The sequence below is a fragment of the Leucopleurus acutus genome (assembly GCF_964270905.1).
Source record: "Leucopleurus acutus genome assembly, chromosome: 4".
In the NCBI taxonomy this organism is placed as follows: Eukaryota; Metazoa; Chordata; class Mammalia; order Artiodactyla; family Delphinidae; genus Leucopleurus; species Leucopleurus acutus.
In genome coordinates, this window is record NC_139146.1 from 115,593,993 (window position 1) to 115,617,151 (window position 23,159).

At 37.4% G+C, this 23,159-nt stretch overlaps 1 protein-coding gene across 2 annotated transcripts in view; it reads right to left on the reverse strand.

The window, feature by feature from the left end:
• The window catches only part of PRKG2 (protein kinase cGMP-dependent 2), a gene marked incomplete at its 5' end in the record, with an annotated part of 84,142 nt that overhangs the window by 48,786 nt on the left and 12,197 nt on the right, over positions 1 to 23,159 (reverse strand). For both annotated transcript variants that reach the window (XM_082837812.1, XM_082837811.1), the window contains 4 exons: positions 4,296 to 4,359; positions 7,863 to 7,968; positions 9,392 to 9,505; positions 13,387 to 13,553. In XM_082837812.1, coding sequence (XP_082693938.1) covers positions 4,296 to 4,359; positions 7,863 to 7,968; positions 9,392 to 9,505; positions 13,387 to 13,553 — 451 coding nt within the window. The remainder of the gene's footprint in view (positions 1 to 4,295; positions 4,360 to 7,862; positions 7,969 to 9,391; positions 9,506 to 13,386; positions 13,554 to 23,159) is intronic.

Genomic DNA, 23,159 nt, shown 5'->3' on the forward strand with positions numbered 1-23,159 from the left:
ATATATAGTGGTAAGTACTGGCTACGATGCCACACTAGCCAGTGTTTGTCAACTGGGGAGTGCAGCCAGTCTAGCCAGGGTGGTCACCAACACCAAAAAGAGAACTTCAAACAGTGTGGTTTATTGTCCTGTGGTTACATTGCAAAGGGGTCCCTTAGAGGACCAAGAAGCCATAGACCCTACCCTGTAAAGCGATGGTTTTCAAGCAGTTTTTACCCTGACCTACAGTAAGAAACATATTTTATATATACACTCACATACACACATGTGAGCATGCACACACACATTTGTATAAATCTGAAACATATCTGAACAATACTTATGCTTACTACCCTGATATTTTTTTAAAGTGTTCCTCTAAATTGATTTTATGACCTACTAATGAGTTGTGTCCCACAGTCTGAAAAAGATGATTGAAAAGAAGATATCTAGAAACACTGAGAGTAGGTACTTAGTATATGGCCAAAAGGAAACTTAGGAAATCAATTCCAGGGCAGACTGAGAGATAGAGGTTAAAAGTAAACCATACACTGGAAAAAAAAGAAGAAGAAGAAAACCATACATCAGAAACTGCTAAAGATGGAAAGAGTTTTTCATGTAAAGAAAATGCTCATTCTGTGATAGCTAGCAAAATGATAGATAGAGCCTGAGTGCCTGTAAATAGAATATATGAAACCAGAATTAAAATCTAAGGTGATGGAGGACAAAGACAAAGAAGCAAGCCTATGATTTCCTTAGTTTCCTTAGTGTGCGGCTAGAAATCTTCATCACAAAGAAGAATTGATGATACACAGTCAGATGTATGATCACACACACACACACACACACACACACACAAAAACCCTGCATCATGTGACCATGTCCCTAAGTTGATTGTTTAAAAATCTGTATACTTTTATTGGGGTTTGCTACCAGCTATTTTTGTTTGTCCAAGTGCAGTAGTTAAAACACCTTAGAAATTTTAAAGCAAACACACCTGGATTAGGTGGACCCTATCAACCATTCCAGCATAATTTTAGCATCTGATTGCTTATTTCCAAGGAACTGGAGCCTACAAAATGAAAATCAACAGAAATTCCTCCATTTGGGTGAGCCAACTATATAGAATTTTGTAACTGAAACACTGAGACAGCCCGTACAGATGTGACCCAGCACCCCCTTATTTTATAGATGAGGTGACCCTGATGCCCACCACAATTAAGTGACAGCTGCAAGGGACAGAGGCTTGACCATAAACCTTAATCTCCAGACTTTGGACTAGCTAACTTTCTATGACACCTAGCTGCACCCCCCCTTTAATTAACAGGTCCCTAAACTGGCAAAATCCACAATTATCTCAACTTTCTTATGGTTCTAGATGTAACCATTAAAATGGGAAAAACCCTCTGGCTTATGCAAGTGTTAGCAGGAACTATAAGAAAGGAAGACTAGACTTTCAAAAAACGATGAAAAATGGAAAACTTGTGACTAATGAGGCAGACTATGGCAAACCCTAAATATATGTATTCAATTCATAACTTTAAACTTTAAGAATCGTGTTGTTGGGCTTCCCTGGTGGCGCAGTGGTTGAGAGTCCGCCTGCCGATGCAGGGGACACGGGTTCGTGCCCCGGTCTGGGAAGATCCCACATGCCGCGGAGCGGCTGGGCCCGTGAGCCATGGCTGCTGAGCCTGCGCGTCCGGAGCCTGTGCTCTGCAACGGAAGAGGCCACAACGGTGAGAGGCCCGCGCACCACAAAAAAAAAAAAAAAAAGAATCGTGTTATTAAAATGTGGATTTCTGGGTCCCTACCCCAGAGTCCCTGATTCAGTAAGTGTGAGGTAGTACCTGGGAATCTGCCTTTTAATCAGCATCACTGGTGATCTGATTAAGGACAAGGACATTTCACATTCCCTACCCCAGTCCCACTCCCACTAGAGCTCCAGTTTCATGAAAGATGCCATGTCAGAGTGGCAGTGCAGAGGGTCACTGGGTCAAACACTAAATCTCTGTAACAAAGAGTTCCGTAATGTTTCGATCCACCACACAGTCAAATCCCGGGCCTCCCGGATCTCTCACCAAGAGTGGGAACAGAAACTCTTCCCACTCTTGTCTTCTGTACTACCCAACTGCCAGGTACAGAAGTCACATTGTCATTTTCATTATCATTAATAGTCACACTGCATTTGGAATCTGTGTCGTGCTTTAGGGTGTTCATTAGTTAACTCTTAAAGCACACCAGTGAATGTGTTGCTACTTTTCTCACTCTCCTTTTCCCATTAGACCACGAGAAGAGGTTTAAAGGCAATGTCTGCCTCCAGAACTGAATACTTTGGGTGATTTATGCTAAAGCAAGAAATGCTGTTGGAACACTGCACATTCAGGCCATGTGGTCTAGGACTTCAACAAACCAAAGTCTTAACAAACACATCAGAACTACTGCTTGGTGACGGGAAATTCTGATACTCCCTCCCCACCCCCTGCACAAAAACTTAAAACCACCCAAAATCAACTCCTAAATAGCATGCCAGATTCAGCCTGTTTTTCTCAAAGATTATGGAGCCAGTTTGTGGGACAGCTGGCCCTGGAACTCAGCAGGTGCTCTGTCATAACTCCAATGCATTAGTGATTGGCTGTGGTCAGGACCCAGTTGATGGGTCATTAGTCCAAGCTATGCTGGTAAATTATGTGCTTTTCTTAGCGCTAAATAGATCCCATTACTCCCTTGTTAATCACTTTCAAATTTGTGAATTTTCACACATTACAGAGACACATTTGTTTGCCAGGTATGAATAAAGAGTCCTTTATAAACCACGCTGCTGTTTGCAAATGCTAATATATAATAAAGCCTTCTAGAGTGTTTTAAAAGATGAGACTTTCAAATTCGAATTGTGTGTTAATTAATACTAGGTTGGAGCCCCCATCTATATATTCTGTAGCTATTGTCTGTGGCTACTATAAATATGTCTAATTTACCATTTATTTTTAATGATACTAAATTTTAATATTTTCTGTCAGCATGGAATTCCCCTCTGGTGAATCTACTCTATTAGTGTTATATTAAAAACAGATTTCCTCGGTTAACAAAAAAATATAGGGCCTCTCCAACTTTAAAAAAAAACACTCAGAAATTAGGATGAATTATTAATTTGTAACATCTGTGATTGGGTTATGTTACACTGAGAAAATCCCAAGAGATGCAGGGCAAGCAGTCCTCTTGAAAATGACTTCATATCTGAACGCTCTGGGGACACAAGGCCAGGCACTGTGTCATCATGGCCTGTCCTTGATAAACTGCTGGATGGGTTCCATGAATTGTAAATGGAAACATTACTGGTGTCACTTACACTTAAGGATAAAATGGTTGGTGCTCCCTTCTCAACAGGTATTAGTTTACATTGTATATTGAGATTGACAGAGGCATGAATCTGTCAGCAATCAGTCTTGCAGGATATTTTTTGTCTCCCACTGAGAATAGCTTTATAAAATCTTAAAGTCTACATCTGACTCCTTTACAATTCCTTACCTCCTTTAAATTCCCGAAAAGCAATTTGGTTTCAGTGAAATTGACCGACACACACCAAAAAAAAGTTAGACAGAGGTTATTTACTTTGAATATTAATCTCTGAAGAGGTTTTCATATAATGAAAATTATTAGAATCCAAGGTACATATCATAAAAGCATTATTCACAAAAAGACTTGCCTAGTCTTGGACAAGAACCAACCACCGGCGTGATGCCTAATATGAATTTTTGAACACGTTCCAATACGCCATTTTTCCCTAGATGTTAAAATAGGTAAAGTGCTTCTTAAGTACAGGGTTTTTTTGTTATTTTTTTTTCTTTAAAGTCTTCATAGCCTAGAGTTTTCAAGTATGGAATGTTTCATAGCTTGATTCAGAAGCCTGTTCACGAAAGTCCCAATATACCCTTTCTCTACTCCATTACCTAATTATGCATCACTGACTCCTTCATACTACGAAAACTCTGTAAGGGATTGTGATGTTAATTGCAGAAAATCAAATGCCTCTTGAGTGAGGCAGATTAGTTTTATAAAATATACTAAAAAGATTAAAATATGTAAATCAAATGTCACTTTACACGTGCAAATCCAATTTTCTTTTATATATTTCAGAAGAGTCCCCAAACCCCACCCCAGCCCCTTAATTCAGTGTGAGTTTTCACAATAGAAAAAGGCTCCTGGTCTCTGTGGACTGGTGATCACCATCTTTTCCTTTTTAATCATTTACAGTGCTAATAATGACTAGATCATATAATCCTTTAATGAAATATAGTTTTTATTTTAAAATTTCTTACCACTTCCAAGCAGTCAATGATCTTGGTTAATTTATCTTCAGGTAAATTCTTCAGCAAGGATACACTGCAAAATTAAAAAGAAACCTTTATTTAATTATCATCATGAATTAAACTATAAATATACACCTCTACATAGATTCATGCATGCATTTAAAAAATATAATGCACTTTAATTTTTCCAAAGTAAACCTCCAAATATATCACACATAAATAACTGAATTTCAGATACATTGAAATTATATAATTACATATAACAGCAGACATTTATCACAGGTAAATAAATAAAAATAGTAAGACCCCATGAAAGGAAAAAAATCAAATTTTGTTTCTTTGGAGAAAAAAAAATTACATTTGTTGTTGGCTTACGAAGTGAATCACATCCAGAAATGTGTTCCACATCTCAATATCTCTTTTATTAGCATGGATGAGGACCTCTGCTTCCAGAGGAGAATCAGATTTTCATCTAAATCCTTGTAATTAAGTAAAGACTGAATCCAGGAGGGAATGTAGGAATTAGCATGGAAATGATCTTGATTATTAGTCATATTGTACTGTCTTTTAAAATTAATGGTAGCCAGAGGCATGTAATAGGAACATTTTTACAGATAATAATAATATACAGAGAATGACAGAATACTGAAATTGTTTGAAAAAAATATTAAAAATTCCACTCAGGGGCTTCCCTGATGGCACAGTGGTTGAGAGTCCGCCTGCCGATGCAGGGGACACGGGTTCGTGCCCCGGTTCTGGAGGATCCCACATGCCGTGGAGCGGCTGGGCCCGTGGCCATGGCCACTGAGCCTGCGCGTCCGGAGCCTGTGCTCCGCAACGGGAGAGGCCACAGCAGTGAGAGGCCCGCGTACCGCAAAAAAAAAATTCCACTCAGTATGATTAACCCATCAGTATGATTAAATTGTTCTTTGAGAGAAATTTCTACTTTACCCATTTTCACTCAGGACTGTTGATATAATTTCTATAAGATAGATACTTCTTTCTTACCATCTAAAATTTGACACTCCTAAGGAAGAAATGATGCACCTCCATAAATACATGATTGGATCTGAGTTTTGAAAAGAGAGCTCTAGACTCATTCTTGAACACAAGGACCAGGAGGCATGTAGCCAGGAGCTGGGTCTAAGAATGTCTGCATCTGAATCACTTGTAATTGCAAAACACTGGAACATGCCCAATGGGAGAGCAGATATATGAACTGTGGTCGAGTCAGATAACAGAACTCTACAACAGGAGAAATGACTGCACTAACCAAGTAGATGAACCTTAAAAAATGTATTGAGTGAAAAAACTGACTTGCAAAAATAACACCAATTTTGTAAAGTTCAAAAATAGGCTAAACCGGGGCTTCCCTGGTGGTGCAGTGATTGAGAGTCCGCCTGCCGATGCAGGGGACACGAGTTCGTGCCCCGGTATGGGAAGATCCCACGTGCCATGGAGCGGCTGGGCCCGTGAGCCGTGGCAGCTGAGCCTGTGCGTTCGGAGCCTGTGCTCCGCAACGGGAGAGGCCACAGCAGTGAGAGGCCCGGGTACCGCAAAAAAAAAAAAAAAAAAAAAAAAAAGGTTAAACCAAGCTACAGGCAGAATAATAAAGAATAGGAAGGTTACGATTACCAAACTTCAGAATACAGACTACTCCAAGGAGAGGAGGTACCCCGAGGAAGGCTAGAAAATGACATAGGGGAACAAATGAGAATGCCAAAAACATTGCTAACTTTCTACTTAGGCTGGGCCCGTAGCTTGATGGGGCTCACTTTATTATTATGTCATTAAAACTTACATATGTACTATGTATCCTTTGATACATGTCAGATACTTCATAATAAAAAGATGTAAATGGAAAAGAGCTTACTGTATATTATGAGACGAAGAGAAATGTATTTCTCTAATGTGTCTCCTTATGGATGAAAAGGTAAAAGGGTTAACCAGAACTTTTTTCTATATAGTGGCATATAGAAGAAAAGGGAATACTTTTTGTTCCTTTGGTTTAATTGACTAACACATGCCTGTCATGAAAGTTCTACTTCGGGTCCAAACTGGGCGCTGTAGCGTTAGTGAAAATTCTCTCCTGTAAGCCTATCACCTTTGGGGATTGGTGAGGAAATTGATATGAGAAAAAATCTTTTGTCTGTCTCCCCTCTATGAAGGCAGAGATCAGGTTTATCTTGTTCACCACTGAATCCACAATGTTTACCCCTGGCAATAATGCATGAATGAGATACCAAAAAGAAGAAAAGGAGGGAAGGAACCTGTACTAGTAAATTCTCTGAGCTCCCTCCACTAAGGCAGAACGCACTAGACTCCAAGGGAAAACCTAGTGGCTCAGGTTTTATCTCAGACATGATGCAACCCACGGGCACCGGTTTATTTATGTATCCTTTTTTGGCCCTTGCATAAGTGCAGTTTATTAGCTTTAAATACTGACCTGCATTGCTCAGTTGCTGGATTTTGAGATTACCTATACTCAGGTAGGCCCCATAACATGATGGCTAAGGCACTGATTATCATATAGGTAAGGCACCTTCTTGTCATTACTGCAGCTCTCTTCCAGGAGTCATTATTGTTTCCGGGAAAGTAAATCAGCAAGAGTCCATATGAAAAACCTCAATGTCTGCAATGTTCTACTGATTAACAATGCCTTCATTCAATATTCACTGAGTCCTCACTACATGATAGGCACAGCACAGCCCTAAAATCATTGACTTTGCAGGCTAGTTATGCAAGATAAAGTCACTATACTTAAAAAGAACTTGGAATTTATTTTTGGAAACCACAGGATATTTTATTGTTATTACCACTTATCAAAGGTTACATTTCATTACAGTATGTATTGCAGTTTCAGAGACTGTCAAATCTCCCACAAAAGACACAGAAATAGTTTAAATAAGGAACTTATACTTTCCAAAAAAAAATGTTTTTAATGTGTAGCTGACCTTTTCAGTTACATAGGTACTTGTTTCTCTGTAATTTGATGCGTCCAAGTTGTTGGGGGTTCAGAACAGTTGACAAAATGTGTATGTTCCAAGGATCCATGTCGTGATAGCAAGCATAATAACATTTTTGGCAAGTTAATTTGCTGCAAATAATAGTAATTTGGAAGATGGCATGGCTATGCCAATGAGAAAAAATGTCTCAGGTAAAGCAAGTAAGGATAGTAAAATCATTTATTTTAATATTATTCTAAGCAAAGCATTATTTTTTGTTATCTACTTCCAAATTATAGGACATCTTTCAAAGTCAACTGAGCAACCCAAGTGAATATTTTAGGATTTTATGCACATTATTCTCTACTATGTGCAATGACTCCATCAACACAAGGGCAAAATTAGCAAGAGAAATAAATCAGTGAACAAGGCTAATGGGAATGAAACATAATTCTTCATATATATAGTGTCATTTACTGCAAGAGAATTCTTTTGTTCCTTTGGCTTAATCATATGGAAAATGTTTAAATAAGAAAGATTGTAGTAAAATAATTACTCTGATAAAACCAACATATCCACAATATGGCTATACCACCTTCTGCTCTTTCTGCCACCAACGTGTTATTCTTACCTTCTGAGGAAGTTTCTGTACTCTTCATCTCTGGCTTGAGCTGTCCTTCTCATTATATTCTGGAATACCTCTCGATCTAGTGCCCATGTTTTAACATTGGTAATAGCTTTAGAAAAATCAAGAAAATAATAAAATATTGTTTAGCTCTTAGATTAAGAAAACATTCCAACATGTTAATCAATAAATTTTTCATGTACTCTCATAAAATGATATTTCTTGGACAATGCATTATTTAAGCATGCAAATGGAAGGAAGTAGTGATGTAAAGAGTAGGTAATTTTATAAAATCATTTTTGGCTTTGAAATAAATGATGATTTGAAAGTGAGCAGCAAAAGATTTCCATTCTAATTATGTTTTGCTTAGGATGATATTAAAATTAGTTTGCAATCCCTAATTACACACTACATCATCAGGAGGTATTTTAGATTTGTGCTGTGATACAAAAGAAAGCCAGCCAGCCTGTAGCTAATCAGAGAGTGAAGAATTCACAAGCAGAGAACTGAGAGTTAAAGATCTCTGTGTGTGAGTCTGTTTTTATGTCTTTTTATGTTGTTTAGACACTGTTGCTAACAGGAGCCAATATATTTTAAGAATCTCTATGGTTACTTTTACATAAAATATATAAAATCATTTTCAAAGAAATTATGCAAGACAGTTTTTGGGACAACGTTTTCATAGGAAAGACATTAAAATCAAGAATAAAATCTAAAAAGGAAGAAGAACAGAAGTAGCAGCTCTAAAAAATCTGTATGAAATTATGGTAGTAAGATATTTTTTAAAGGAGTGATGAGAGCCTACAGAAGAGATCAAAATCAAAATCTCTGGTTTACTAAACTTTAGAGTGAATTAGAATTATTTTGACATTCTTGTTAAAAATAGAGATCCCTGGGCCCCACTGTCAGAGATTATTTGGAGTGGAGCCTCAGAATCTGCATTTTTATCAAATACTGCAACAATGCTGACACACATAACCTCGTCCCAAACTCTGAGAAACACCACATCTAAGTAATTCAGAAGAAAACCTGATATTACCATGAATAAAGTCGATAAAAACAAGAACCCTAAGGAGAAGCAACTGAACTAATCCCAAAAGTCACTCATGAAAACTCTCATTAATTAATTCATATCCTTTTTGATATTTATACACATTTATTGGTTTAATTAAATTTTCTGGTTTGTAATATGGTCAGAACCTTATGGAGAATAGAAAGCAAACATGCTGGATGAGCCAAAGGCAAATGTCTACATAATACAAAATTGAAGTGGCAACGATAGCAAATACTGGAATCAATTCTGTTTAAATCCATACTCATATTTTATATACAGGTATCTGACGGAAAGATCTTTTTAAGCTTGAATCATTTAGACAAGGGCTTCAATATAAATCCTTTTATAAGCATAGCCTTTCTATTAATAAGAGCATATGGGGCACAATGGGAGACAAAAAGACTCAGGATGCAACAGTGTCTTAGGTTATCTTTAACGTTGTGTAACAATTTAAAAAATACAGCATTTCATCTCCTGTTACCTTTCACAGAGGCAGTTCTTGTACAGTTGTATAAAATGGCTAGTTCCCCAAACGTTGTCCATATAGGAATGCATGATAGCCATTTCTCCCCTTGGAACACCTCTAGTTGACCCTCTATCAAGTAGAATGTAAGAAAACACAAGTAATCAAAATCCACCTGGATTCCATAAGTTAAAAAAAAACAATCAGAAGGTATACAAAGCATACAGGTAAGATATATTATGATTCTCATTATAATAAAGTGGTTAAGAATGCAGACTGAAGCCCACTCTCTATTAGCTGATTAGCCTGAAGACTTACCCACTCTGCCTGGGTTCCTCATCAATAATAGGGATAATATTAATAATATTTACTTCATACAGTTGTGAGAAGTAAATAAGTTACTACAGGTAAGATCACAGATCCACGGCTAGCACATAGTAGATGCCATGTAAGTGTTAGCTATTGGGAATTCCCTAGCAGTCCAGTGATTAAGATTCTGCGCTTCCACTGCAGGCGGGCACAGGTTCTATCCCTGGTCGGGGAACTAACATCCCGCATGCTGTGCAGTGCAGCCAAAAAAAACCCACAAAAAACAAAAACAAACAAACGAAATCCCATATTATTATTATTGTGATTGTTACAAAGCTCTTTCCTGAAGCAGTGGATGGCAAGTGGTTCATTTAAAATTCATTCTACCCCATGAAAAATGTAGCACATGAAACTACTTCTCTTGCACAAGGAACACAACAATCACTGTACGTCTTGAAAACACAGCACAGGTGTTCACACTGGCGGAAGGACTAACTTGTCATAACTGAGAAGTATGCTGGCCCTGGAGTCAGGCCGCCTGGCTCTGACTAGTCTTTGGCCATGTGACCTTGAGTACGTTACTTCACCGTGCCTTGCTTGTTGCCTAACCCCTCATTCATTGAAATGCATTAATAAATGAAGTCACTAAGAAGAGAATTAAAAGACAAGCCACAGGGCTTCCCTGGTGGCGCAGTGGCTGAGAGTCCGCCTGCCGATGCAGGGGACACGGGTTCGTGCCCCGGTATGGGAAGATCCCACATGCCGCGGAGCGGCTGCGCCCGTGAGCCATGGCCGCTGAGCCTGCGCGTCCGGAGCCTGTGCTCCGCAATGGGAGAGGCCACAACAGTGAGAGGCCCACGTACCGCAAAAAACAAAAACAAAAACAAAAAAACTGTAGCTTGCTGGTGAGTGATGCTGATAACAGGAGAGGCTGTGGATGTGGGGAGGCAGGGGTATATGGGAAATCTCTGTTCCACCCTATCAATTTTGCTGTAAACCTAAAACTGCTCTAAAAATTAAATTCATAAAAAAGAAAAAGAAGAGTGCTTGACACCAATCTTTGGCTAAGCAGAGTTTGGGGGAAGGGAGAGGCAACTTCCTCACCATGCTTCTGCCCTGGCAATTCTCTTCTCTTTTCCCTTCAAACAAATGCAAATAAAACCTTAGCTAATCAAAAGCTTTGCAAAAAAGACCTATATTTTTAGAGGAAGAAAATGGTGGGGTTATTTCTCTTTCCCTTGAAGAACTGGTCTTTCCTTCTCCTAATTCACCACTAAGTAGCTCTGGGTCATCTCCGTCCAACCACTCATTCAGTGCATCTGATATGAATACCTATGCTGTGCCAGGAACTAGCCCAGGTGAAAGAAAGACAGGGTAGACAAAACAGAAAAAATATTTATCCTGTTAGAACTTACATTCTAGTAAGAAATAAATTCTGTTTTGGCTCCGAATCTTATATATTAGTTATGCAATTTAATAATTTCTCATTATAACTAAATTCTATTCCATCAAAACTACTTAGCTTCACTGTTGAGTTAGTATCATGGAACTTTATGCATTTCAAGTTTTTTTCTAATTCGTTATGGCACATGGGACTTGAGCAACACTGAACAATTATATGGAATACCAAAACTTTAAGCTAAATATGCTTTTACTATTTGCTCTTCTTGCTCTATTTTATAAAGGGGAGATTTTGAATTAACAAACTAATTTGCTCGATCAATTAAATCACACAATTCAATTCTTAGATAACATCATAATTAATTCAAATAAGAAAGCATCCAATTTTCATTTCCATGTGTGCTATAGCCCTGACTTCCATAACTATATTGATACTGACTTCTGTTCAAACCCTTCTCTCCCCAAGCCTTTCATCAGAGTTGCTGGCAAAGAACAAGATGAGCTGACATGAGTTTCTCATCTTTCCTTGCAGGTTTCCTAAATATTGGTTGACTTAATGCCCTATCTTCTCTTGCCAGAATGTTCTAGTGTTGCTAAAGTAGAAGTGAAAGAGCCAAGAGAAAAGTTGAAAGAGGGGGAAATTGCTCTGGGTCACCTGTCCCTAAAACTTGAAGGCTGGCTAAATTAAGACTGTAATTCACTTCTTGGGGAGAATAATTACTTGAGGATGACTATAGTTTTAAGGACGTCTACAAAGACGTATGTGGCAAATAATACACTAATAATTATGCAACTGGCATGTTTAAAGAATCAAAATAGAGAAAACAATCTTTTATACGCTGTCAATAGATGTGTATTAATTTGTTTGGATAGGCAACTTCTGCTCCACACCTAAGGCCTCAAGGAAACAAAGTTAAGCATTGCTTAACTTTGTTTCTTAGTTTCTGTGATTCTTTTTACCCCTCCTTGCTATACAAGGATTTGTCTAAAGTTGCAGGTCACTTACCAGAATGTAACCTCCCATGGGAATCATGTCTTATTCACCTGTGTCTCTCTCAGAACTCAGCACTGGGCTTTGACCATAGTTGGCCATCAATAAAAAATTATAAAGTTTATGGGCTTCCCTGGTGGCACAGTGGTTGAGAGTGCGCCTGCCGATGTAGGGGATGCGGGTGCGTGCCCTGGTCTGGGAGGATCCCACATGCCGCGGAGCGGCTAGGCCCGTGAGCCATGGCCGCTGAGCCTATGCGTCCGGAGCCTGTGCTCCGCAACGGGAGAGGCCACAACAGTGAGAGGCCCGTGTACCGCAAAAAAAAAAAAAAAAAAAAAAAAATTATAAAGTTTATAAAGCATTGCTTAGATCGTTAGGACCTACAGTGCAAAATAAAACGCCACAGCACATCCCAGGTTACCACTACCTCTGAACAAGCCAGTTAACTTTTTTCCCTAAAACTCAAAAATTGGGGTCAATTCAGAATTTGACAGGGCATTCAATAACTGTAAGCCTTGTTCAGATGATTTCTTGCTTCTATATCTAAAAAAAAGTTGTTGAATTCCAGTATAAGATTTATGTGTTTGATAAGCATTTGAGAAATAAATCCTTTTCCTATCTAACCATTATAATCTACCCAGCATGGAAGCATGTTCAAGGGATCATGTATGGAGGAAGCCATTTAAATGGTTCTAAAAACACCAGCTTTAACCTTAAGGCATTACATTTGACTTATCTGTTGGTTAAATGTACCTAAATTGTCTTTTGAAATCATTGGTATATAACGAAAATATTTTACAAAGTCACAAAAATAATTGTTTTCTCTTCCATGGTACAACAATGGAAAAAGGTCAACACAAGCAGCAGTTTTGAATACTCTGAAACACCTTCTTGTATATGTTGAGTGAGTGGCACTGTGATTAAAAGTATGGACTCTCTAATCAGATTGTTTAAATTTGCATTCTACCTCCACCACTAATGAGCTGTGTGGCCTTGGGTAAGTTACTTAACCTCTCTGTGACACAGTCCACATAGTAACATGAAGATAGTAGCACTTGCCTAACAGAGTCGGTGAGTTGAAATGAGATCTTTCTATTAAGTTCTCAGTAGGATGCTGGACATAGAGAAGGCATTCTGTAAATATTAAGTATTAGCAACATGATCAACAAGGTTACTATTCTATGAGCTCAATCTGTTATGTGTTCTACAAATAGAGCAACCAATTTTGCATTTTTATAAATGTTTGCAAAAAATCATTAAACTATAGGCAAATATTTATTATATGTTGACTGGAAAAATATGTGAAGCCTACCTGCCAGTACAAAGATATGGTTTCCTGGTTCTCCTTGCTTAATAATGTAACTCCCTTGCTGGTAGTTTCTCCCATACATGCATTCCACCATGTCTTTGATCTGCTGAGGATCCAGTCTCTTCAGAAATTGATTTTTATTAAGGGCATCTGTAATGAGCTTCTTCTCACTGGTATAATGGAAAGAAGATGTTGGTTACAATTAGTGAAAACCGTGATTTGCTGTTTAGAGTCACTTCATTTTTATTCTTGATATTACTACCTATGTATTTACAACTTTCCCAGCAAGGAAAAAATTTTTTTCTAGCCCCACCAACACCTGACCCTTAGAACTACCACACTTTACTTGGAAATCCTTTGAAAACAGTTTTGAATATTTTTTTCTGGTAAAATCATTATTAAATCAATTTTATCATCACTCCTAATTGTCATCATCACAAAGGTAGCAACCTTCAAGGTCCCTAGATGCAATACTAATGGACATATGATTTTTAGATGGGAAGCAGGTCTGGTTGGTAGGTAGAAGGTGTACCTAAGGGACTATAACACAGTATTCATTCACTGATGTATACACACGTGCCTAATTCCTACAGTGCTAGTCCTTTTATATCTTATTTAATCCTCACTACTATCCTGTGAGATGACTATTCCGACTTTATAGATAAGTAGACTAAAAGCTAAGAAGCAACTTATCCTCCCCTAGGATTTAAATCTAAGTCTGAGTCTGAAGTCTGTGCTGCTTCCATTCCATCTGTTGCTCCTTCCGAGGTGGAGAAGTCAGCTCCCTTGGGACTCATAAGGTTTGATCAGACATAGCGGGTGATGGTGATAGTTCAGGTTTGCCTATGTTTTGACTCTTAGTACGTCTAGACTAGACAGAACTTACGTTTCCAACCTCCCAGCCTATTCACTCCCCAAATCAGAAGCCCACTTGTTGGTAATCCTAGAACACTCCAGTTTCTTTTGGAAAAGAAGTAGCTCAAAATAATTGCCTAATCTGCATCACCTTAAATTTCTATGTTCTAATTAGCATAATTTATATGTAGATATCATAGAATTACGAGCTGGAAGAAAAGTTGCCTAAGTCAGAATCTTTGCACAATATATTTGCTTTCACTCAAATTCAGTGTGATTCTTTTAAAATATGGGTATTTTCCTGTATTTTTCATTCAAACTCTCTCCCATACATAGCTTTGCTGTTTAAAAACTTGTGATCTTTTCTACACAGAAAGTGTTCAAGGGAATTCCCCAGTGGTCCAGTGGTTAGGACTCAGGACTCAGCGCTTTCACTGTTGGGGTCTGGGTTCGACCTCTGGTTGGGGAACTAAGATCCCACAAGCCACGTGGCGTGGCTAAATTAAAAAAAAAAAAAAGAAAGTTCTCAAACACAAGGTAAAAGTTCATGGAATTAGATACTTTATGATCCTATCTATCAAATCATTAGGCTTCATGAAGGAAACAGAACAAAGTCTTGTACAGAAATTCCTTCTTCCCTACTCCATCAACCTCAGAGCCATCTGAACTCTTTGGGTTCTTTGAGAACTTCCTTCCTCCTTCATCTAATCTATCACTATGTCTTGTCAATTCTCTTTGCAAAATATCACTGTTATCCATTTTAGTTTCCATTTTCAAGGGTCACCAAGTCCAAGAAAAAATCTTAGGTCTGGATAATTTTAACAGCTTCCTTTTTGGTTTTTCAGCTTCTAGCCTCTTCCCCCTGCAGTCCATCCTATACCACACTATCAGATTCACATTGGTAAATTCATCTTGACTTCACCCTGATCTCATTCTTCCTTCATCCACTAAAACCAACAATTCATTCAATTAAGATATACCGAGAAAATACTTTTGTAAGATATTCTTCTCAAGGGTAGAACTGTGAACAATATCATAAAAGTTCCAGATTTCATGAGTCTTTCATGCTAGTGTAACATTCCAGCAAGAGTTTCCTCAATGCCCACATATCCCAATTTCCCAAAATATGTTCCAAGAATCACTGTTCTTTTATAATCAAAAGTTTGCTGAGTTTAAACAATTTTGGAAATTCAGCATGCACAGTTTAAAGGTTCAAAGAAATCTTGCAGTAAACAAATCTGTTTAAACCAATGTTTCCCAAACCTCAGTGTCTTCTTTATTTATTTCTTTTTTTTTGGCTTAACTTCTATTAACATTCCATGGAAGTATTATGAAAACCCTTTTGCCATGGAAGACAATCAACTTCCCACAATCTGGATTCCCCATTTCCCACCATATGCCTCCACTCTATCCATCTAGCACTTACTCCCTAACACAAATCCTTTGTTACAGATAGACTGGTCTCCTCATTGTCTCCTATGCTTGCCAGCTTTAACTTCAGGCTTGGCACATGTTTTCTCCTTGAATTTAGCTTCCTTTCCCCTCAACCTACCCAAACATTAGACATCTACCAAGAAACCCCTTATGACCTACTCAACTCTACCTGGATACTGTAGCTCACACAATCCTTCTGTTCTACCCTACACTCCTAGAGTACTCGTTTTCATGTCCATCCAACTCATCAAATTTATCAAGCAAATACTTAAGGCATAAAAATTAGTAAAGCATGGCCCATAGCCTCAAAGAGTTCCCAGATCCTCTTAATTTAGTTTAGTCCATAAACACATTGTAATATTCTATTAGAAAAGAGTGCTTAGTACTTCCCTGGTGGCATGGTAGTTAAGAATCCACCTGCCAGTGCAGGAGACACGGGTTCGAGCCCTGGTCTGGGAAGATCCCACATGCCGTGGAACAACTAAGCCCATGCACCACAACTACTGAGCCTGCACTCTAGAGCCCGTGAGCCACAACTACTGAGCCCATGAGCCACAACTACTGAGCCCACGTGCCACAACTACTGAAGCCCGCATGCCTAGAGTCTCTCTGCAACAAGAGAAGCCACCACAATGAGAAGCCCACACACCACAACAACACTCTCCACAACTAGAGAAAAGCCCGTGTGCAGCAATGAAGACCCAACTCAGCCAAATAAATAAATATATATATATATTTTTAAAAAAAAGAAAGAAAAGAGTTCTCTCTATGAGGTTTTCTCCAAACTAAATCATAAATACTTAGAGGAGTGGGTCTTGCCTGGAATTTTCTGTTTACAAAGCCGCATACAGCAGTGATTAAGAGTATGAAGTTTGCAACTTCTCCTATAACTATCATATAGGCCAGCTATTATAAGCACAACTCTCCCTGCTCACACAAAACAAGTATAAAAGTTGATTAAAATATATATTTACAAATCTGTTTGACGGCATTGGAGAACTATCAACTTAGCAACAGCTTGATGAATGATGATCAACAAGAGAACATGAATTTGACATTCACCTCTGCTTTTTCCTTCAAGGCATTTATTGATTTGTGGGCAGCATGAAGCAGAGTTTTGGCAGTCTCAAAGGATTGGGAAGACACAGGTCAGTGTTCAAGACACACCATGAAAGAGGATCCTGGTAAACACTCAGAATTTCAGATGGGACATCTAAAGGGCTGTAAACTAGAAGTAAAGACTAACAAAAAACAGGCAAAAAGAGTCCCAAACCAACTTTGAAACTATTCCTATTTTGGCTAAAATTATTTGCCCCTGCTTGAGTGCCTGTGAGAAGAAAAGGTGAATATTTTCTGTAGGATGTTCACAAAATCTAGGACTCAAATTTTCTCTCTAATTTTTCCATAAGGAGTATCTGGCATGATATCAAAAACTAACAGGCATACCAGGAGAAAAGATCAAATGACTGAAGACCAAGAGGAAAAAAAACAATAGAAACAGACCCACAGTAGATTAAAAAAATTGTATGTATCAAGAACAAACTTTAGTACAACTATAATAGGTTTAAGAAAATCAAGGATAAAATAGAAAATGTCAACAGAGAACATGAACCTTTTTAAAAATCAAGTAGATATTCTAGAATTGAAACATACAATATCTGAAGCTTGGACCTCAATAGATGGGTTTAAAATCTGATAAGACACAGCTGAAAATGATTACAAACTGAATATGGGCAGGTAGAATATATCCAGATGGAAGACTGGAGAAGATCTAGGACAGAAAATAGAACAATAAAAACAAAAACAAAACAAAACACAGGAGACACATATGGCATGATAGAGAAGTTGAGCATATATGTAATCTGGACCACCAAAGAAAGGGAAAGAATTGGCCTGAAACAATACATGAAGGTAACATATTCAAGAATTTTCTTAAATCAATGAAAATGTATCAAGCCATAGACAATAAACTCCAAACAGAATATATACATTAAAAATTATTTAGTCCCATCATAGTCAAATTATTGAAATACAAAAAGAAAAATCTATGAAGCACCTGGAGAAAACAGACATATTACCTTCAAACAACCAACAACAGGACTGACTTACTCTTCAACAGAAATAATGGAAACCAGAAGACAGTGGAATATCTTCAAAGTGCTTCAGAGTGCCTATTCCAATATCTTTACCCAGTGAAAACAGCCTTCAAAAATGAGAGCAAAATGAATATATTTTCAAAATGCTATTCCGTTGGCAACAGACTTAACAGAGAAGGAAAATGATCCTGGATGGAAACTAGTAGATGTTAGAAGAAAGAAAGAATGGGAAAAGTAAATATCTGGGTGACTAAAGGAAGCTCATCTTTATAAAAGAGTAATAATAATACCTTGTACAGTTTGAAATATGTGATAAACAAAATGTATGAAAACAAACAGCCAAAACTGCATGGTCAGTAAATGGAGTTAGTTAACATAATTTAAAAGCACTAATCTATATTGGAAATTGAACAAGTTAAGGATGCATGTTACAATTTAGGGTAACCCCTACAAGATTAGACATAGAATGTTTAACTAGAAGAGAAAATGGAATAATAGTATGTATTTAATTAATTCAAGAAAATGGAAAGAAAATAGAGAAAAAGAAACCAAAGAAATGAAACAAATAAGAAACAAATAGTAAGATGTTAATGTTAAACCCAAATATTTTGTATTTACATTAAATATAAATGTAATAAATACCCCAATTAAAAGACCAGATTGTCAGACTGATAAAATAAATAAATAAAAAAGAAAATACCAAGTATATGTTGCTTATAAGAGGTATGCCTTAAAGATAATGATATAGAAAAGTTCAAAGTAAAAAGGCAGAAAAAGATATACTATGTAAATACCTCAGAGATATTTTGTGTTCAGTTCCAGATCCCAACAATACAGCAAATATTATAATAAAGTGAGTCACACAAATTTTTTGGTTTCTCAGATGCATATAAAAGTTATGTTTACACTATACTGTAGACTATTAAGTGTGAAATAGCATTATGTCTAAAAAGCAATGTACACTCCTTAATTAAAAAATACTTTTTTGTTAAAAAATGCTAACCATCGTCTGAACCTTCAGCAAGTCATAGTAGTAACATCAAAGATCACTGATCACAGATCACCATAACAAATACAGTAAAAATGGAAAATGTTTAAAATATTGTGAGAATTACAAAAACATGACACAAAGACATGAAGTGAGCAAATGCTGTCAGAAAAATGGGGTGCCTATAGATCTGCTGGACATAGGGTTGCCACAAACCTTCAATTTGTAAAAAATGCAATATCTAAAGTGCAGTAGGGCTTCCCTGGTGGCGCAGCGGTTGAGAGTCTGCCTGCCGATGCAGGGGACACGGGTTCGTGCCCCAGTCCGGGAAGATTCCACATGCCGCGGAGCAGCTGGGCCCGTGAGCCATGGCCACTGAGCCTACGCGTCCAGAGCCTGTGCTCCGCAAGGGGAGAGGCCACAACAGTGAGAGGCCCGCGTACCACACACACACAAAAAAGTGCAGTAAAGTGAAGCACAACAAAACAAGGTATGCCTGTATAAAGAAAATTTTCCTTGATACAGGAAAGTAGGCTTTAAAGAAAGACATTATTTCTAGAAATGAAGAGGAATATTTTATATTGATATGTTCAGGAAAATACATATATTCTAAATGTGTATCCATCTAGTTAGATACCATCAACTTGACAAAAAAACAACTGACAAAATTAAAAGAAGAAATAGACAAATACACAATCACTTTGAGAGATTTAAAATATCTCTCTAAGAAATAATAGAATAAGCAGACAAAAATTAGTTAGAAGATAGAAGATCTAAACTCTTGATTATCAAATTTTACTTAATCTCTTGACCTAATAGCTATTTTAAAGGTTGTATTCAACCAATTCGGAATACACATTCTTTTCAAGTACACGTGGAACCTTCACGAAAACTGACCTTATGGGGACTGTAAATCAAACCTAACAAATTTCACAGGATTGCATAATACAGAGTATATTCTTTGCAAACAATAGAAGCTAAAAATTTAAGCTAGAAATCAATGACAAAATCAGTAACAAAAATAATCAGAATATCCTCAAATGTTTGAGAACTGAGTAATATATTTCTGAACAGCTCATTGATCAAAGGAAGATTAAATCATAGGGAAGTCAGATAATATTTTGAAATAAATGATAAAAATGTGATTATCAAAACTTGTAGGATGCAGTTAAATCAATACTAAGAGGAAAACTTACAGTATTAAATAGATACATCACAAAACAAAACAGATTAAAAATGAATGACTAAGTGTCTATCTCAAAGAGCTAGAAAAAGAAAAGCAATTGAGCTCAAAAAAGGGAAAAGGAAATAACAAAATAGAAACAGATAACACAGAAAGAAAAAAGTGCAATGAAGAAGATCAAGAGAGCCCTAAATAGGTTATTTGAAGAGTCAAATAGAACCAAAAAATTCATGGCAAATGGGGGGTTGGGGAAAAAGGATAATTAACAGTGTTGGAAATGAGAAAAGGGACATCACTATAGATATTACAGATAGGAAAAATGAGTGGACAGTATGAACAACTATTTTAAAAATTTAGATTAAATGAAAATTTCCTAGAAAAATATGCATATCAAATCTTATATAAGAAAAAAATAGAAAATTGGATTAGCAATAAAGAAATAAAAACTATCCCACAAAGAAAATTCTAGACCAAGGTGACATTACCATTAAGTTTTCCAGACATTTAAGGATAAAAATTATTATTATTTTTTTTTTTTCTTTTCTCCTTGAGGTACGTGGGCCTCTCACTGCTGTGGCCTCTCCCGTTGCAGAGCACAGGCTCCGGACGCGCAGGCTCAGCGGCCATGGCTCACGGGCCCAGCCGCTCTGTGGCATGTGGGATCCTCCCCGACCGGGGCATGAACCCATGTCCCCTGCATCGGCAGGCGGACTCTCAACCACTACGCCACCAGGGAAGCCCAAGGATAAAAATTATTAATCTTACATAATCTTTTCCAGAAAATAGAAAAAAGAAATTTTTCCCAACTTATTTTAGAGTGTCAGAATAACCTAATAACAAAAACCCATATTACAACAAAGACAAATTAAAGGTTAATATTCCTAATGAAGATAGGTACAAAAGTCAAAAACAAACAAGTCTAGACCAGATTGAAAATTAATGTAATTAACCACATGAAAAGAATAAGGGAGAAAAATACATAGCAAAATCTTATTGTATGAGGAAAAAGTATTTGATAAAATTAAACACCTGTATATGAGTTTTAAATTTTAAAAAAAAACACTTAGTAAATTAGAAATAGAAGGGAATTTCCTTAATCTGATAAAAAATCTATAAAACAAAACAAAAACAGAAAGTATCATATCACATGTGAAATACTGAAAGCTTTCCTCCAGATATCAGAAATGGGACACTTCAATTCCACCCTGAATAAAAAGTCTGAGCAAACTTAATAAACTGAGAAAAAAAGAAACAAAAGGGAAAAAATATATGAAAGATATAAACACAGTAAAAGAAGAAGTAAAATTGTCATTCTTTCCAAAAGACATGGTTATGTAAATTGAAAACTCAAAAGAATGGACAGGGTAAAACCATCAAAATTAATAGGTGATTTCAATAATCTCACTGGATTCAAGGTCAGTAAACAAACTCAATCATATTTCTATATCTCAGTATCAAAGTGAAAATGCTAATTTTTAAATGACATCATTTTAAAAAGATCAAAAATATCAACTATATAAGATTATATATAACAAAAATGTGTAAAACCTCTACAAACAATATTACAAAATATTAAGAGAAATGAAAGAATAGCTAAATAAATGGAGGCATATAGCGAGTCATGAATGAGAAGACAATTTTTTTTTTTTTTTTTTTTTTTTTGCGGTACGCAGGCCTCTCACTGTTGTGGCCTCTCCCGTTGTGGAGTACAGGCTCCGGACGCGCAGGCTCAACGGCCATGGCTCACGGGCCCAGCCGCTCCGCGGCATGTGGGATCTTCCCAGACCGGGGCATGAACCCATGTCCCCTGCATCGGCAGGCAGACTCTCAACCACTGCACCACCAGGGAAGTCCCGAGAAGACAATTTTTTAATGATGTCAATTCTATTCAAATTGATCAGGTTCAATGAAATCTCAATCGACATTCTAAAAAATTTTTTATGAAAATTGACAAGCTAATTCTAAAATTCTTACAATCATAAGAAGGCCCAAGAATAGCCATCACAACATTGAAGAACAATAACAAAACTAGAAGACTTAAGGTAATGGATATCAAGAATTATTATTGGGAATTCCCCGGCAGTCCAGTGGTTAGGACTCTGCGCTTTCACTGCCGAGAGCCTGGGTTCAATCCCTGGTTGGGGAACTAAGATCCCACGAGCTGCACGGCGTGGCCAAAAAAAAAAAAATTATTATTAATCAAAATAATTGAGAGACTATACTCTTGGCACAAGGAGGCACAAAAAAGACCTTTGGACCTGAATAGAAAGAACTAAAACCCACTTAAACATATATAGATACTTGATTTATGACAACGGTTGTACTACAGAGATACAGAGGGAAAGCAGACATCAATGGAAAACACATAAATTAAAAAGTGTTCACCCTGTTAATTGTCAAGGAAAAGAAAGTCAAAACCATGAAAGTCAAAAACAATGAAAGTCAAAACCACAACATAAACATACCCACCAGAATGGCTAAAATGAAAAAGACTGACAGTGCTAAATGCTGGTGAGGATGGAGACTAGCAATACTCATACACTGTTGGTGGGGGGTATATATTTGTCCAGCCATTTTGGAAAACTATTTGGCAATCTATATTAAATGTGAACTTAGGGACTTCCCTGGTGGCACAGTGGTTGGGAATCCGCCTGCCAATGCAGGGGACATGGGTTCAATCCCTGGTCTGGGAAGATCCCACATGCCGTGGAGCAACTAAGCCCATGTGCCCCAACTATTGAGCCTGTGCTCTAGAGCCCACGAGCCACAACTACTGAGGTCACGTGCCGCAACTACTGAGGCCCACGTGCATAGAGGCCGTGCTCCACAACAAGAGAAGCCACCGCAATGAGAAGCCCGCTCACTGCAACAAAGAGTAGCCCCCACTCGCCTCAACTAGAGAAAGCCCATGCGCAGCAACGAAGACCCCATGCACCCAAAAATAAATAAGTAAAAAACAAATAAATTTATAAAACAAAAATGTGAACTTAGATAAAATGTACTACCCAGCAATTCCATTCCTAGTTATATACCTATCATAAATCATATATAAATCAAAAGTGCAAAAATATTCATGGCAGCATTATTCAAAATTGCTAAACACCAGAATCAACCAAATGTCCATCAACAGTAGAACTGATAAGTTGTAGCATAGTCACAACAAACACTATAGAGCAACGATAATTAATGAACCATCGCTACACACAATATCATAAATGAC